Source organism: Macaca nemestrina, chromosome 9 (genome assembly GCF_043159975.1).
Source record: "Macaca nemestrina isolate mMacNem1 chromosome 9, mMacNem.hap1, whole genome shotgun sequence".
Classification (NCBI taxonomy): domain Eukaryota; kingdom Metazoa; phylum Chordata; class Mammalia; order Primates; family Cercopithecidae; genus Macaca; species Macaca nemestrina.
In genome coordinates this window covers 34,623,147-34,642,364 of record NC_092133.1, presented here as the reverse complement: position 1 = coordinate 34,642,364, position 19,218 = coordinate 34,623,147, and the positions used below count along the sequence as shown (strand labels likewise).

Below are 19,218 nucleotides of genomic sequence, written 5' to 3'. Positions count from 1 at the left end.
AGAGTCAAGACCCATCAGTGTGCTGTATTCAGGAGACCCAGCTCACACGCAAAGACACACATAGGCTCAAAATAAACGGATGGAGGAATATTTACCAAGCAAATGGAAAGAAAAAAAAAAACAGGAGTTGCAATGTTAATCTCTGATAAAACAGACTTTATAACCAACAAGGACCAAAAGAGACAAAGAAGGGCAATACATAATGGTAAAGGGATCAATGCAGCAAGAAGAGCTAACTATCCTAAATATACAGGCACCCAATACAGGAGCACTCAGATTCATAAAGCAAGCTTGACTTAGAGACCTACAAAGACACATTGACCCCCACACAATAATAGTGGGAGACTTTAATACCCCACTGTCAATATTAGACAGATCAATGAGACAGAAAATTAACAAAGATATTCAGGACTTGAATTCAACTCTGGACCAAGCGGACCTAATAGACATCTCAAGAACTCTCCACCCCAAATCAACAGAATGTATATTCTTCTCAGCACCACATCGCACTTATTCTAAAATTGACCACATAATTGGAAGTAAAACACTCCTCAGCAGATGCAAAAGAATGGAAATCATAACAGTCTCTCAGACCACAGTGCAATCAAACTAGAACTCAGGATTAAGAAACTCACTCAAAATTGCACAACTACATGGAAACTAAACAACCTGCTCCTAAATGACTACTGGGTAAATAACGAAATGAAGGCAGAAATAAAGATGTTCTTTGAAACCAATGAGAATGAAGACACAACATACCAGAATCTCTAGGAAACAGCTAAAGCAGTGTGTAGAGGGAAATTTATAGCACTAAATGCCCACAAGAGAAAGCAGGAAAGATCAAAAATTGACACCCTAACATCAAAATTTAAAGAACTAGAGAAGCGACAGCAAACAAATTCAAAATCTAGCAGAAGACAAGTAATAACTAAGATCAGAGCAGAACTGAAGGAGATAGAGACATGAAAAATGCTTCAAAAAATCAATGAATCCAGGAACTGTTTTTTGAAAAGATCAACAAAATAAATAGACCACTAGCCAGACTAATAGAAAAGAAATGAGAGAAGAATCAAATAGGCACAATAAAAAATGATATAGGGGATATCATCACTATTCCCACAGAAATACAAACTACCATCAGAGAATACTATAAACACCTCTATGCAAATAAACTAGAAAATCTAGAAGAAATGAATAAATTCCTGGACACATACACCCTCCCAAGTCTAAACTTGGAGAAGTCGAATCCTTGAATAAACCAATAACAAGTTTGGAAATTGAAGCAGTAATTAATAGCCTACCAACCGAAAAAAGCCCAGAATCAGACAGATCCACAGTCGAATTCTACCAGAGGTACAAATAGGAACAGGTACCATTCCTTCTGAAACTATTCCAAACAACAGAAAAATAGGGAATCCTCCCTAACTCATTTTACGAGCCCAGCATCATCCTGATACCAAAACCTGGCAGAGACACAACATAAAAAGAAACTTTCAGGCCAATATTCCTGATGAACATTGATGTGAAAATCCTCAATAAAATACTGGCAAACCTAATCCAGCAGCACATCCCAAAGCTTATCCACTGTGATCAAATCGGCTTCATCCATGGGATGCAAGGCTGGTTCAACATATGCAAATCAATAAAAGTAATCCATCACATAAACAGCACCAATCACAAAAACCACATGATTATCTCAATAGATGCAGAAAAGGCGTTCGACAAAATTCAACACCCCTTCATGCTAAAATCTCTCAATAAAGTGGGTATTGATGGAACGTATCTCAAAATAATAAGAGCTACTTATGATTATAAATCATTCTACTATAAAGACACATGCACACATATGTTTATTGTGGCACTATTTACAATAGGAAAGACTTGGAACCAACCCAATTGTCCATCAATAATAGACTGGATAAAGAAAATGTGGCATATATACACCATGGAATACTATGCAGCCATAAAAATGGATGAGTTCATGTCCTTTGCAGGGACATGGATGAAGCTGGAAACCATCATTCTCAGCAAACGGTCACAAGAACAGAAACCCAAACACTGCATGTTCTCTCTCATAAGTGGGAGTTGAACAATGAGAACACATGGATATGGGGATGGGAACATCACACACTGGGGCCTTTTGTGGGGTGGGGGGTCTAGGGGAGGGATAACATTAGGAGAAATAGCTAATGTAGGTGACAGGTTGATGGGTGCAACAAGCCATCATGGCACGTGTATACCTATGTAACAAAACTGCACGTTCTGCACATGTACCCCAGAACTTGAAGTATAATAATTTTTGAAAAAAGAGGCTGAATGTATGCAATCCAACAACCCCTCTACTGGGTATCTACCCAAAGGAAAAGAAACCACTATATCAAAAAGACACCTTCACATGTATGTTTATTGCAGTACAATTTACAATTATAAAGATTTGGAACCAACCTGAGGGCCCATCAATCAATGAGTGGATAAAGAAAATGGGACATATACACCATGAAATACTACTTAGCCATAACAAAGAATAAAATGATGTCTTTTGCAGCAACTTCCATGGAGCTGGAGTTCATTATTCTAAGTGCAGTAACTCAGGAATGGAAAACCAAGTAACATATATTCTCACTTAAAAGAAAGCTAAGCTATGGGTTTGCAAAGGCATACAGAGTGGTATAATGGACACTGGAGACTCAGAAGCAGAAGCAGGAGAAAGGGAAAGGACAAAAAACTAGATATTGGGTAGAATGTACACTACTCAAGTGACAAGTGCACTAAAATCTCAGACTTTTCACCACTACACAATTCATCCATAAAACCAAAAACCACTTGTACCCCTGAAGCTGTTGACATTTTAAATAAATAAATAAATAAATAAATAAATAATAAAAATTAATGAACAAATAAAACTAAAAGTGAAAAGAGAGGTTAAATATATGTACGTGTTATTAAAAATTACACTAAAAATCCCATCAAGTGTGCTTGAATAGTTATGATGTTTACTAGATTTATTACTTATAAAGCATGAATACAAGGATTTCATTTATCAGTTAGTTCTAAAACATGTCTTTCACCATTGCAGGGGCTAGTCTATAAGTTTTTATATTGAAAAATTTCCCTAGAAAGTTTAGGATATATATATATACACACACACAAGTGACAATCTTTAGACCTCTAGAAGAGTCACATTTTACATTAGTGTCAGGAGACAAGGAACCATCTACTTTATTTACTTTCTGCTTTGTAGGGAAATACATTTGTGTATCAATATGAACCCAGGTGGGTGTGATTGGATGTACAGCACAACCCAAACTCCTGGATCACAGACTATTTAATATCAAGTTTTATCCCCCTGGCATTTGCTTCCAACTTTATCAAAGTAAAATAATGGTGATATAATCCACATCACTCTACAGTATTTTAATAAACATGTAATAAATAGCACACAGTGCTACATAATCACTTTTCAAGGTGATTTTTTAAACATTATTTTACTTTGATAAAGTAGCAATAGTCCCCAGATAATTATGGTTTGTGCTAACTGAAAGAACAGTCCTTGTTTCACTGATTTGCACACTTTTGCTCAATTGAAGTTAACAGAATGGGCCACAACTGGAAGTGGAAGTCACTGCTTAATTTATTTGCCACAGTAACACTATAAAGCCAACCACTGGAATCTCAGTCTAGTTTGGAGTAGAAAACCAAAAATGGCAGCCAACACATGATAAGAATCCTCATAAAGGAATATTAGAAAGTGTCCTGTGTAATGCCATCCATCTATAATGGCTACAGTTTCAAGCTGTCTGGATACAGATGGTTGACTAGATGACTTTCCCAACACAAATAAATTTTTAGAAATTTGACCTCATTTCAGGATCATTCACTATACTTTCCATGCAATCCAGAATGCTGCACACATATGATATTCCTTGCCCTCTAGGAGTTTATGTTCTAAACAAAATCCTAGAAATGTTATTTCCCCATAAGGTTGACTTAACTTTTATGTTTTTCATTTGATTACAGCACAAAGATCTACCTCAGAAGTTCAATTTATACCTCAAGGGGAGGGAGCAAGATTAAGGGAGACAACTGAATTCAAACCCATAAAAGTTATTTAATACATGTCAATATTATACCTAAAAAGTAGTCTTCTGGCTGGGTGCAGTGGCTCATGCCTGTAATCCCAGCACTTTGGGAGGCCAGGGCGGGCAGATCACAAGGTCAGGAGTTTGAGACCAGCCTGGCCAATATGGTGAAACCCCATCTCTACTAAAAATACAAAAATTAGCTGAGCGTGGTGGCATTCACCTGTAGCTACTCCGGAGGCTGAGGCAGAAGAATCGCTTGAACCCAGGAGATGGAGGTTGCAATGAGTGGAGATTATGCCACTGCACTCCAGCCTGGGTGACAGAGTGAGACTCTGTCTAAAAAAAAAAAAAAAAAAAAAAAAATTAGTCTTCTAATGAATTCATTATTTACCCAGCAGAACATTTTCAACAAATGTATAGAGCATTGTTATATTAGGAATCATGAGAGCACAAAGAACACATCTGATTCTTGTTCTTTTTTTAAAGTCTCCTACCCAATTCTCCCTCTCATCAGCCACTCGTTGAGTGACATGCACAATAACAACACTCTCCAGCTCAAGAAACTGCAGGACAAACATATACGCCCCCATAGGTGAGTCAGTGGGAAAAGTGCAGTACATGACTCATCACCATTTAAAACAGTTCCATCACTGATGCTCTACTGGAATTACTCCATCATCTCCCTGTAACCTTAGAGTTTACTTTAAAAACCCTCTAGGCTAGGCAAGGCTAACATTATTTCCAGTATCATGTAAACCATTGACATGAAAACATTAAGACAAGTTTAAAACTATGCAAAAAATATATTAAAAGAATCTACTGTTCTACAAATATAATGCAATAAGGAATACTTCAACAAGGTATATACATTAAATTTTATTAGTTTTTATTATTTCCATTAACTGGGCTATCCCTAACAATTATAGAGTTGTTTTCTTTTATTAAATGGTTAAAAGACCTTCAAAGCTAGAATACAATTTGCCCTTATCTGGAGTAAAGGAGTGGCTATTTAAGAGTGATCATTAGCTGTAATGTAGAATATGAAGCCATGCCTCTCCCACCAACAGCTGACAGGCTCATCAGGTAACAGTGGAACATCAAAGAATGAGGACTTGCTTGTGAGGTGGAACTCAACAACTATCATTTTTAACATGCTTTTAACCATCAACACTCGATCACTTAATTTTTGTTACTATACCAATATTTTAGTTGTCCCATTTTTAAAATAAAGGATATACCAGTAACTGACCAGAAAACAATTACTATATACCCATACATATGAAATTCTATAAATAACTGGTGGGTAGAGGAGAAAGATGTAAAAAGTGATCCTTTCTGAGATTGTAGAGGCCCAGTTTCCTCATTGTGTTCCCACATAAATACTTTCATTGCAGATATTTCAAGTGTTATGCCAGACTTATACAGAAAGAAATCCTGGAGTATGTGTTCTGAATGTGTTGGTAAAGAAAGTCACTTCATTTGAGAGGTCCCTGCCCCTTCAACCTCACCCTTCTTACCAATATACATTCATCACTGAAAAGGGAAATATTTACAAAAGTTAGTTTAGTTATGTTTAAATATTATGTTTAGCTGTCTGGAGACCATGTTCTCAAGATTTATACAAGAAATCAAGGATTAAACTTCATAACAATTAGAAAACCACACTGTGTAAAATCAAAGACTTAGTTAAAGGAAATTAAAATAGTTTTACCATTGGTGTTAAACTGAAACGGCTCCATCTCTTCCCAACACCTGGAACCAAAACCTTTTGAACTTTCATGTAAACAAACCAGGACATGCAAAATGCTCTGTCTGCAGTAAGGTACCACCTCTGCACAGGCATTTGGGTGAAAAATGTGGAAAATGCCTGAGGACTCTTTGAAGCAGCTTAGTAGAAGTGAGAGCAGGAAAGAGGCTCTTCTCTAGGGTAAGTTTGTTTAGTAGAAAGTAAGCAAGTTGTCAGGGTAAAAGTTGACAATGTTGATTCCAACAGTTTGAACTGCGAATAAACATCCAAAGGGATTATGTTACTGAGAATTAGAAGAGATTCCACTAAACTCAATAGAACACTTGCATTTTCAAAGATAATATGCCTCCAAGCCATACTCTGGAGCCTCGGTTTAGGGGTTAGAATTACCCTAAGCCCTTTCTATGCCACATTAAAGAACACAAGGTCTGACCCCTCTAACAAGTGCCTAAATATATTAGAATAAAGATGGAATAAAAATATTTCATTTCCACTCATTGAGTTGGAAAATATTACACACACACACACACACACACACACATTTATAAACACACATGCACACATACATATGAGGTTGACTGAAAAAACCTGAAGAAACATCTATGCTCTTCCCAAACATCTAAACTTAAACCCAGTTTCACTAACCAATTTAGGGAAATACACGCATTGGCCATAAATCACTTTTAAGTTTTCCCTTCTTAATGACCTACCAAGGAGCATAAAACAGGGCCTATACTTATGAAATCCATAATCCCCTTCTCTGCTCACCAAAGCCACGTTTAAGTCTGGCTTTCATCTCATGCTGTTGGGTTTTTCACCAGGTACAAGATGAAAAGCTGGAAGAGTCTCTTACTTTTCTAAAAGCAAAACAATTTGGTTGCCACTCAGCAATTCCTGGTGACATGCCAAGAAGCCTGTAAAAAAAAAAAGTTAAAGTTTTCCTAACTTAGAGCTTACAAAAATAAGTGTGAGATGTTCATAGCATGTCAGACAATCCATCTTTTTATTTTTTAATGTTCATAAACAAGGGAAAACACATACTTTTGATTTTTTTATTTGGATCAATATAATGTAGATCTGCCTTATGTGGTCTCAAGAAAATGGAGGTAACTTGGACTGCTCTTCTGAGTTCATCTCAAATCCTTAATGATTCTCACATAATATTCTGCTATTACAATCTTTTCCAAAGCCTGACAAAAGCACGCAGCTCGTTTGCTCATTACCAGCAAGTTTGCAAGCAGCCCTGAAGAAAGTTGATTCTCCTTGCAGCCCTGACACATATTCGCTTTCCTCCTAGAACCAAGGATGTAAGGGAGCATGACTCAGTCTCATAGCCTCTTTGCTCTTAAAAAGAAAATCAAATTCCCTAGATATTTCCGAACTCCACCAAGAATAGAACATTCTCTGCTCTGCCTGAAGACCATTATCTCTTTTACATTTCATCTTTATATTCACTGGGTTCACAGAAAGGGCATACACGGAAAGCGGAAAATAGCTGCTTCTTAAAAGACACCAAATTTAGTATTCTCTCAAATCTACTAGCACACATCTAGAAAGTCACATTTTTAAAGGTTTCATTAGGTTTTCATTGGTTCTGTGTTTTGAGAAGAAAACACATGCGGAATCACCCATAACTTCAAACCAAAACATATTTGCAAACTACAAGGAATATTTGTAATAGAGAGACAAGTCATTACAATTTAAACAGTGATATAGTAGGTGTAGACAGACAGATGTGTACCCCAAATAATAAGTTACTAACTGAATGCTCTAAGATTTCAACCAACTCCAATTGCCTTACCTGTTAATATGAGATTACTGTAAGTATTGGAGAATTGCTCCTTTAGAAGAACCAGATGCATCTGAGCTGCCTTCTCCCTTTGGAGCTCCAGCATAACATCAGGGTGCTGGGCAATCTTGCAGCCTTTCTGTTTATCTAAGGCAACATCACTTCGAACAATGTCTACAAAAAGAAAGAAAGAAGGCAGGCAGCAAAAACTAAAACAAAACAAAAAATAATACACCATCAAAGTCTTGTTTCACCCAAAATGACAGAATTAATAAGCTACCAACATTTTTATTAGCCTAAAAAGATGCATAAGTAATCAATCAGAAGGCTCTCCAACTCCATGACATATCCTGAAAGTTCCTCTGGTCATTTCCAAATTCTTGGGAGATCTATCTGTTCCTTAGCTCTCTCTGACATCATTTAAGATTCTCACTCCTCAATTCTCCTTCCCAACTCACCTTCAGGACTTATTTACCTCCTGGGGCCTTTTCTTAAGATATCTTACCATTTTCCATGTGAAAAAGTATTATAATGCAATTTTGAATACTAGTAACTATGAAGGTCATTCTCTCTACCTCATGCTAAAGACCAGGTGATAGCTCCAGCATGTGTATTTAGGATACTTGGTCTATCTTTAAATTCACCTGCCAGCCAGCCTACTCAGCTCAAGTTAGAGCTGCCGATCTATGGCTCACCTGGTCAGGGATTTTTCTGCTATTTTTCATGTACCTCGAGTAAAATAGTTTAATTCTGACTCAGTAATCATTTTTTCAATCCAGAAATATTTTTTGAGTCACTGAAGAGAGCACAGGAGGTCTGGAGTCATGGCAGATCTGCCTTTTCCCCAATTATTTTCCCATACTGCTTTTTGTACTTCAGTATGATTTTCATTCAAAGCAGATGTAGTCTCCAGAAAACAGCTTCCTCAAAAAGAAAAAATCACACAGAATGCTTTGGCCGGGTGCGGTGGCTCACGCCTGTAATCCCAGCACTTTGGGAGGCCAAGGTGGGCAGACCACGAGGTCAGGAGTTCAAGACCAGCCTGAGCAATATGGTGAAACCCTGTCTCTACTAAAAATACAAAAAACTAGCCAGGCATGGTGGCATGCACCTGTAGTCCCAGCTACCTGGGAGGTTGAGGCAGGAGAAGCGCTTAACCCAGGAGGCGGAGGTTGCAGTGAGCCGAGATTGCGCCACTGCACTCCATTCTACCCTGGGCAATACAGGCAGACTCTGTCAAAAAAAAAAAAAAAAAAAAAAAAAAAGAATGCTTCCAAATTAGCAGGAAGCTCTCATGCCCTAAAGTTACTTATTAATTTTTTACAAATTAAAATATAATTCAACTGACTATCACAGGTATAAATGATACCATCAGCAGTAATCTAGGTGGCAACTCCAAAAATTTGCAAGTTTTGCATAACAAAACTGAAGAATTTTAATGGAGCTAAAAATTAACTGCTTGGCCACTTTTGACACCAATGATTTTGGAAAGAACAAAACTAATGCCCACATTAATGGTACTAAAAGGAAAGCTATATTCAGTAACACTTAAGAGAAAACAGGGCATATGGCAAAAAGGGTGGAACACTGTTCTGGAGAAGTAGTCTTTTCTTTCAGATTTCTAAAAGAAAAGCCCAGGTATAAATACAAACCCATGACTATGAGGGTTAGGATGTGTGGCACACGAAGATAAGCCAGATGTGAAAATAGTCCTCACTAACTCTTAGATTAAAACAGGAGAGCTGAGTAGAATTAATGCAGTATTTATGCCTAAACATGTATATACCAATTTCTTGAATATGGGTAATAAAGTGAACTCATTTAACAAATAACTAGTCTCACAGATTTTCTGAGACTTAAATACAAAAATTGGATAAGTTAGTTTAAGAATATACTAGATTTTAAGACAATTCAATAGAAGTCAAGAGGAATAATACAGTTTACATTTACATAAATTATATTCTATAAAACTTTTTGGATTACATCATCTAATTAGATCCTTCCAAAAATCCTATCAAAGTAAACGGCAGACATTGTTGACTGGCTGACCCAAACCCTAAACACAATCCCTTCTCCCTTGCCTTCATCTATTATAGAGACTGAAAGGCTACACTATACAATTTCCCAGCTTTCCTCGCAGAAAAGGGTAGTCATGTAACATGGTTCTGGAAAATGAGCTGCAGGCAGACATCTTAAAGGGGGACTGCCTTTGTCAGATTAAAAGAGAGAGCCTCACTAAGAGAAACTCAGTTTTTCCCTTTAGTCCCTCCTATTCTCTATGTCTGAAACATAGATATGAAGCCCAGAGTTCTAGTAGCCACTTTGTAGCCTTGAGTCAAGAAGCAAGAGTAGGGGTCAGGCACAGTGGCTAACGCCTGTAATCCCAGCACTTTGGGAGGCTGAGGCAGGTGGATTACTTGAGGTCAGGAGTTCAAGACCAGCCTGGCAACACAGTGAAACCCCATCTCTATTAAAAATAAAAAATTAGCTGGGCGTGGTGGCACATGACTGCAGTTTCAGCTACTCAGGAGGCTGAGGCAGGAGAATTGCTTGAACCAGGGAGGCAGAGGTTGCAGTGAGCCGAGATCGTGCCACTGCACTCCAGCCTGGGCAACAGAGTGAGGCTCCATCTCAAAAAAAAAAAAAAAGAAGAAGAAGAAGCAGCAAGAAGGTAAAGGATTACACACTAAAGGTGTTGAACAGAAAAACGGAAAGAGCTGAAGTCCCTAACGTCTTTACTAACTTACCATAGCTATGCTAAACTGCCTATCTCTTAATTTCTTGTCATATGAGACAAATATACTATTTATGTAAGTCATTAATAGTCAGTTACTTGTTTTTAAAATTTTAACCTGTTGTATAATCCTAAATGATAAAGAACACCATTATAACGTCTATCTTAAATACGAGGTAACTGAGGTCCACAAAGCTTGACTTGCACAAGTTCACATAACCGGGTCAGTCCTCAAATCCAGGGATGTTCAAAGCCAATTTCTGTGCTCTTTTCAGAGCTCCTATATGAAACTCATGAGCTTAATAGTAGAATTACATTAAACAATAAAAGCAGGAACTAAAAAGAAAAACTGAATTATACTATTACAATGGTATTCCATAGACTGTCCATGTGGAAAAGAAATATGGATGATGCTTTCTCAGAAAAGATTATAAAACTTGTATCAAAACACACTATAAAAAGTGAAGGAGAGTTTCAATTATCCTGATATCTTCTGATATAAGTCTAATTTGAAGAGTAGAATACCAACTAAACTCCCTATTTCCTATCTAATAAATATATTGCTCAGAATGCAGCAGAAGCAACAATTACAACCGATATCCTCAATATCATTCCAACAAGAACCTTGAAATAAAGTGACTACATTACCTTTATATTAATAACAGTAAGAAAAGAAAACTGTGAACATGGCCAAATGTATGTCCTAAACTTTAGAAAAGCAGATTTCAAAAATATTTAGGGAAAAAATAGATATGCTGTATCTAAAGTATGGATTCCTTATTCAACTCTAATCTGTTTGAAATTGTATCAATGACTAGATAAACACAAAGCAAAGATACTTACTAAAGAAGCGCATGGTAATATATCTGGAAGAAGAGTTAGTATCATATATGACACACTCAAAATTCAAAATTATCTTGGAAATCTAAAAACTTATGCTGAAATCCCAAAAATGGAAGTTAAAGACATGAACACAAAGTCCGACATTTATACTGAAAATTAACGACATAAGATTTAAGATGGGAAAGCCAGACCAAACAGAAGCTCATATACTTAAGATCTTAAGATTTGTAGGCTTTGGTTGAATACCAGCTTAATATAAGTCGGTGCTATGATATTGCTGCCAAAATGATTAATGCAATCTTAGTCTAAATTAACAGAACCAAAACATGCAGAATAAAGGAGGCAACACAGCTATGCTACTTTCCATGCCTACCAAGTGCAGCACAGTCAAGAGTTTGGAGTCAAGCAGACCTCTGTTCAAATCCTGGCTTGGTACTCGCTTATTAGTTACAAAAGTGGCAGACAAAATACCTTTCTAAGTTTCCATTTCTTTATCTACTGTTGTACAGATACACAAAAGGCATTGCACTATGCATATAATAAGAGCACAATGAAGAGTACCTATAATTATTTTTCTAATTAGTATCCTGCTTATGGTATTATATATTTCCAGCTATAATAGTCTCAGATGAATCCTGATAATCTAGAGTACATCCAAAGAAAAGTACAAATATGGAAAATAATGTTGATCTTTAAAAACAGCTGAAACAATGATACAATGGACTTTGGGGACTCGGAAGGAAAGGCAAGAGTCAGGTGACGAATGGAAGACTATATACTGGGAATAGTGTATACTGCTTGGGTGATGGGTGCACCAAAATCTCTGAAATCACCACTAAATAACTTATGCATGTAACCAAACACCACCTGTTCTGCAAAACTATTGAAATTTTTAAAATAAATAAATACATACATATATATATATACACAAAATAAAATAAAACAAAATAGCTGAAACTGAGCCTGGCAAACAAAGAGCCAAAGATGACTTGCTTTCAACTATACAGAAGAAATAGTTGACTGATTCTGTGTCAATCCAAAAAGCCAAACATTATGGGAGTACGCAAAAAACAAACCTACTGTTCAGTTCCATGTGAGAAAACTTTTTTAACAACAGAAGCTGTCAAATAAGGAAAAGGACTACTTCATGAAGGAGTAAGTTTCCCATCCCTGGAGATATTCAAGCAGAGAATGGGTGACCCAGGCATAATGAAGCAATTTCAATACAGATATTAAAACCTGCCAGATACAAGATTAGATACTTTCACCTATATTATGTGAGGCAATATAGCAGGATGGTTAAAAAGCACAGGTTTTGAATTCAAATATATACAAGTTTGGATCCCTCTAGTACTAATATCTGAGAGCTCTTGGACAAACCACTAAATCTCTCAATGCCTTTCCTAACAAAGAAGGGAATTTCCTTTTTTAGAAACATGAAAATACCAATAGCTTAATTGTAATGAACTTATCACAGTAATAGAGACATATTAGGCATTCAACAAGTGCCATATGTTTCAGTGGTTGTCAATAATAACATCACATTGTAATATCAGAAAGTTATTACTGGAGGATAGTATTTTTTAGGTCATTTCAACACTTTTATGGTTCCAAAAAAATGTGTGCTTTTCTTGTGTCTTTGTCAGACATAATACAAAGAATAAAGACTCAAAGCCAGAAAACTTAGATATACATTTAACTAATTTACCAAATAATCATAAAACTCTAAACTAAAAATTAAAAACCCTATGCTTATTTTTTTTCCTGGTATACCAAACTGGGGAGTTGCTGGCCTGGATGATCTCTAAGCCTCTTTATTCCCCCTGCCAGTTCTTCCCTCTTATAGATATTCTTTGTTGTTATGTAATGAAATTAGTTCCAAACTTGAGTCCAAATATCAAGCTATCCATACGCCTCTTCCCATCTCCCCTTATGATCCTTACCCTAGTATACAATTCAAGGATGCCAAACTACCCAATACATACTCTGACAGATGCAACAAAGGAGTGGGCATCTAGCACCAAAGTTGATGCACTAGAATCCATTTATTGTCTATAATTATTTCTGGATATCTAGGTACAAAAGCATTTGTATTTTTGTTTATTCTTTCTTCCACACCTTTTCCATAAACTTACCAGTTAGTAACCCACAGCAGTGCTAGCCTAAGGTAGCGGTTCTGGTTGAGACAAATGACAGACTGGCAGACCAGCCAAACAAAAAAATTTTTAAGACAGTGTCTTACTCTGTCACCCAGGCTGGAGTGCAGTGGCATGATCATAGCCCACCACAGCCTCGAACTCCTAGGCTCAAGCAATCCTCCCACCTTAGTGTCCCAAACAGTCAGAACTACAGGGACACACCACCATACCTGGCTAATTTTTTAAAATTTTGTGTAGAGATGAAATCTCACTATCTTTCCTAGGCTGGTCTCAAACTCCTTGTCTCAAACAATCCCCCTGCCTCAGCCTCCCAAAGTGCTGGGATTACAGGCATGAGCCACCACATCTGGCCTAGCTAAACACTTTAATAGAAAGACCCTGGCACTTCAGGAGACATAAAATGAGCTATATATGCTTTCCACACAAGCTTGGCTGACTAGCAGGCTATGTGCACATGCAAGGGAGCCCCAACATAGGCTAAGTTCTTCACACATAACTGGCTAATGGGGAGGCTATGCACAAACATGGGAGAGACCCAAGAGATCAGGAGGAAAGAATAAAGTGAAAAAGACCAAAAAAACGCCACAAAACTTAATGTGTTTATCAATCCACAAAGAAATCCATCAGCTCAAAGTAAAAACATTAAGGGTCCAAAATGTTTGAAACATCCTCTGAACAGTCATTGGCTGATCACTAAGCTATGCAGACTCAGAGGCAAACCCTAGGAAACCAAGTTAAAAAATAAAAATAAAAATTTTAAAAACTGTAAAAAAAGATCAGTAACAGCACAACAAAAAGATATTAAGTCCACATAACTTACTAAAAAACAAAGAAAACACAAAACAACAATTGTCAGGGAAAAAAAAGAACTACTTTGATCACAAAACAACAAAGATCAGCAAGAGGGGAATGCTATAGATTGGCTATAATCTATATAAAATAGCCAGTTTCCAATAAAATATTACAAGCCATGCAAAAAAATAGGAAAGTGTAAACCACATTTGGGGTGGGGGGAAGCAGTCAATAGAACTAATTCTGTATGGACCCAGCAGAAAAAAATTCTTAAAAAGATATGTGTTTTTAAAATTACAAAGAAGCCACGTTTAAACAATTAAAAAGTTACAATGATTCAATAAGTAGGGGACCAAGATTAAAAAATAGAAACTTTATTTTTAAAAAGAACTAAATGAATATTCTAGAGTTGAAAAGTAGAGTCACTGAAATGAAAACTACACTAGATAGGCTTAACAGCAGATTTGAGAAAGGAGCAGGAAAAAAATCTGAGAACTTAAAGACAGATGAATAGAAATGACCTAACCTGAAAAACAAAGAGAAAAAAGACCAAGGAAAAATGACCACAGCCTCAGAGAATTATGGGACTACATGAAGCAATCAAACATATGCATAATGGGAGTCCTACAAGGAGAGGAAAAATAAAGGGCAGAATTGTTTGAAGAGATAATGACCAAAAACATTCAAAATTTGATAAAAATCATTAATCCACAGATTCAAGAAGTACCACAAACCTCAAGTACAAGTACAACAAAACTCAGCACAAAGATATCCACATCTAGATACATTATAATAAAGATGTTAAAAGCCCAAGATAAAAAGAAAATCTTAAAAGTGGGGAGGAAAAAAACTAATCCATAAAGGGGACAAACAATACAATTAATGGCTGACTTCCAATTTGAAACAATGCAGACTAAAAAGCAGTAGAATGGCAATTACAAAGTGCTAAAAGTAACAGCAAGACCCTGTCTCCTAAAAATAAATAAATAAATAAAGGAAAAAATTAGCCAGACATGATGGCATGCACTTACAATTCCAGCTATTAGGAAGCTGAAACAGGAGGATTGCTTGAGCTCAGGAGTTTGAGGTTGCAGTTACCTATGACTGCACCACTGCACTCCAACTTGGGCAACAGAGTTAGACCCTATCTCATAAATAAATACTGCTAAAATAAAACTTCTGACAATCAATAATTCTATGTTCAGCAAAACTATCATTCAAAAATGAAGGCAAAATAAAGTCATCTCCATATTTTCTTTAAAAAGAGGCCAGGCCTGGTGGCTCATGCTTGTAACCCCAGCACTTTGGGAGGTCGAGGCAGGCAGATCACGAGGTCAGGAGATGAAGACCATCCTAGCTAACACGATGAAACCCTGTCTCTACTAAAAATACAAAAAATTAGCCAGATGTGGTGGTGGGCACCTGTAGTCCCAGCTACTTGGGAGGCTGAGGCAGGAGAATGGCGTGAACCTGAGAGGCGGAGCTTGCAGTGAGCTGAGATCACGCCACTGCACTTCAGCCTGGGCGACACAGCGAGACTCCATCTCAAAAAAAAAAAAAAAAGACTGAGAGAATTTGTTGCTAGCAGACCTGCAACACAAGAAATATTAAAGGAAGTGCTTCAGGTTAAAAGGCAATGATATCAAGTAATAACTCAAATACACAGGAAGAAATGAAATACACTAGAAATTGTAAATATGTAAATAAACAAAAATCCTTTTCTCTTTTACATGTTTTAAAAACTCGTAAGATTATATAAAGAAGAAAATGTTTTAGTTATACCATATATAGATGTATAGTAATATAAAGAACAAAATTAACACAATAGAAAGAATAAGAAAAGAAGCTGAATTTGAGTAAAGTCATTGTAATTTATAAGAATTAAGTAGGAGTTGAGGAGGGCGGAGCAACATGTCCAAATAGGAACAGCTCCAGTCTCCAGCTCCCAGCGCGAGCGACACAGAAGACAAGTGATTTCTGCATTATCAACTGAGGTACTGGGTTCATCTCACTGGGGAGTGCCGGACAATCGGTGCTGGTCAGCTGTTGCAGCCCGACCAGTGAGAGCTGAAGCAGGGCAAGGCATCGCCTCACCTGGGAAGCGCAAGGGGGAAGGGAATCCCTTTTCCTAGCCAGGGGAACAGAGACACACAACACCTGGAAAATCGGATAACTCCCACCCCAATACTGCGCTTTAAGCAAATGGGCACACCAGGAGATTATATCCCACACCTGGCCAGGAGGGTCCCATGCCCATGGAGCCTTCCTCATTGCTACACAGCAGTCTGCGATCTAACCGCAAGGCAGCAGCAAGGATGGGGGAGGGGCGCCCGCCATTGCTGAGGCTTAAGTAGGTAAACAAAGCCCTGGGAAGATCGAACTGGGTGGAGCTCACAGCAGCTCAAGGAGGCCTGCCAGTCTCTGTAGACTCCACCTCTGGGGACAGGGCACAGCTAAACAACAACAACAACAACAAAAAGCAGCAGAAACCTCTGCAGATGCAAGCAACTCTGTCTGACAGCTTTGAAGAGAGCGGTGGATCTCCCAACACAGAGGTTGACATCTGAGAACGGACAGACTGCCTGCTCAAGTTGGTCCCTGACCCCTGAGTAGCCTAACTGGGAGACTTCCTCCACTAGGGGCGGACCGACTCCCACACCTCACACGGTGGAGTACATCCCTGAGAGGAAGCTTCCAAAGCAAGAATCAGACAGGTACACTCGCTGTTCAGCAGTATTCTATATTCTGCAGCCTCTGCTGCTGACACCCAGGCAAACAGGGTCTGGAGTGGACCTCAAGCAATCTCCAACAGACCTACAGCTGAGAGTCCTGAATGTTAGGAGGAAAACTAACAAAAAGGAAGGACACCCACACCAAAATCCCATCAGTACATCACCTTCATCAAAGACCAGAGGCAGATAAAACCACAAAGATGGGGAAAAAGCAGGGCAGAAAAGCTGGAAATTCAAAAAATAAGAGCTCATCTCCCCCTCCAAAGGAACGCAGCTCATCGCCAGCAACGGATCAAAGCTGGACGGAGAATGACTTTGACGAGATGAGAGAAGAAGGCTTCAGTCCATCAAACTTCTCAGAGCTAAAGGAGGAATTACGTACCCAGGGCAAAGAAACTAAAAAGCTTGCAAAAGGAGTGGAAGAATTGATAACTAGAATAATTAATGAAGAGAAGGCCATAAACAAACGGACAGAGATGAAAACCATGACACGAGAAATAAGTGACAAATGCACAAGCTTCAGTAACTGACTCGATCAACTGGAAGAAACAGTATCAGCGATTGAGGATCAAATGAATGAAATGAAGCGAGAAATCTAAAGAAAAAAGAAGAAAAAGAAATGAACAAAGCCTGCAAGAAGTATGGGATTATGTAAAAAGACCAAATCTACGTCTGATTGGGGTGCCGGAAAGTGAGGGGGAAAATGGAACCAAGTTGGAAAACACTCTTCAGGATATCATCCAGGAGAACTTCCCCAACCTAGTAGGGCAGGCGAACATTCAAATCCAGGAAATACAGAGAACGCCACAAAGATACTCCTCGAGAAGAGCAACTCCAAGACACATAATTGCCAGATTCACCAAAGTTGAAATGAAGGAAAAAATCTTAAGGGCAGCCAGAGAGAAAGGTCGGGTTACCCACAAAGAGAAGCCCATCAGACTAACAGCAGATCTCTCGGCAGAAACTCTCCAAGCCAGAAGAGAGTGGGGGCCAATATTGAACATTTAAAGAAAAGAATTTTAAACCCAGAATTTCATATCCAGCCAAACTAAGTTTCATAAGTGAAGGAGAAATAAAATCCTTTACAGATAAGCAAATGCTTAGAGATTTTGTCACCACCAGGCCTGCCTTACAAGAGACCCTGAAGGAAGCACTAATTATGGAAAGCAACAACCGGTACCAGCCATTGCAAAAACATGCCAAAATGTAAAGACCATCGAGGCTAGGAAGAAACTGCATCAACTAACGAGCAAAATAACCAGTTAATATCATAATGGCAGGATCAAGTTCACACATAACAATATTAACCTTAAATGTAAATGGACTAAACGGTTCAATTAAAAGACACAGATTGGCAAACTGGATAAAGAGTCAAGACCCATCAGTCTGCGGTATTCAGGAGACCCATCTCACATGCAGAGACATACATAGGCTCAAAATAAAGGGATGGAGGAAGATCTACCAAGCAAATGGAGAACAGAAAAAAGCAGGGGTTGCAATACTAGTCTCTGATAAAACAGACTTTAAACCATGAAAGATCAAAAGAGAAAAAGAAGGCCATTACATAACGGTAAAGGGATCAATTCAACAGGAAGAGCTAACCATCCTAAATATATATGCACCCAATACAGGAGCACCCAGATTCATAAAGCAAGCCCTTAGAGACTTACAAAGAGACTTAGACTCCCACACAGTAATAATGGGAGACTTCAACACCCCACTGTCAACATTAGACAGATCAATGAGACAGAAAGTTAACAAGGATATCCAGGAATTGAACTCATCTCTGCAGCAAGCAGACCTAATAGACATCTACAGAACTCTCTACACCAAATCAACAGAATATACATTCTTCTCAGCACCACATCACACTTATTCCAAAATTGACCACATAATTTTAAGTAAAGCACTCCTCAGCAAATGTAAAAAAACAGAAATTATAACAAACAGTCTCTCAGACCACAGTGCAATCAAACTAGAACTCAGGACTAAGAAACTCAATCAAAACCGCTCAACTACATGGAAACTGAATAACCTGCTCCTGAATGACTACTGGGTACACAACGAAATGAAGGCAGAAATAAAGATGTTCTTTGAAACCAATGAGAACAAAGATACAACGTACCAGAATCTCTGGGACACATTTAAAGCACTGTGTAGAGGGAAATTTATAGCACTAAATGCCCACAAGAGAAAGCTGGAAAGATCTAAAATTGACACTCTAACATCACAATTAAAAGAACTAGAGAAGCAAGAGCAAACACATTCAAAAGCTAGCAGAAGGCAAGAAATAACTAAGATCAGAGCAGAACTGAAAGAGATAGAGACACAAAAAACCCT

At 37.9% G+C, this 19,218-nt stretch overlaps 1 protein-coding gene across 9 annotated transcripts in view; it reads right to left on the bottom strand.

Annotated features, from left to right (window-relative positions):
- LOC105478425 (heparanase 2 (inactive)) overlaps window positions 1-19,218 on the bottom strand; it is an 870,370-nt gene that overhangs the window by 674,161 nt on the left and 176,991 nt on the right. For all 9 annotated transcript variants that reach the window (XM_071069334.1, XM_071069329.1, XM_071069335.1 and 6 more), the window contains one exon: window positions 7,631-7,792. In XM_071069334.1, the coding sequence (XP_070925435.1) occupies window positions 7,631-7,792 (162 nt within the window). The remainder of the gene's footprint in view (window positions 1-7,630; window positions 7,793-19,218) is intronic.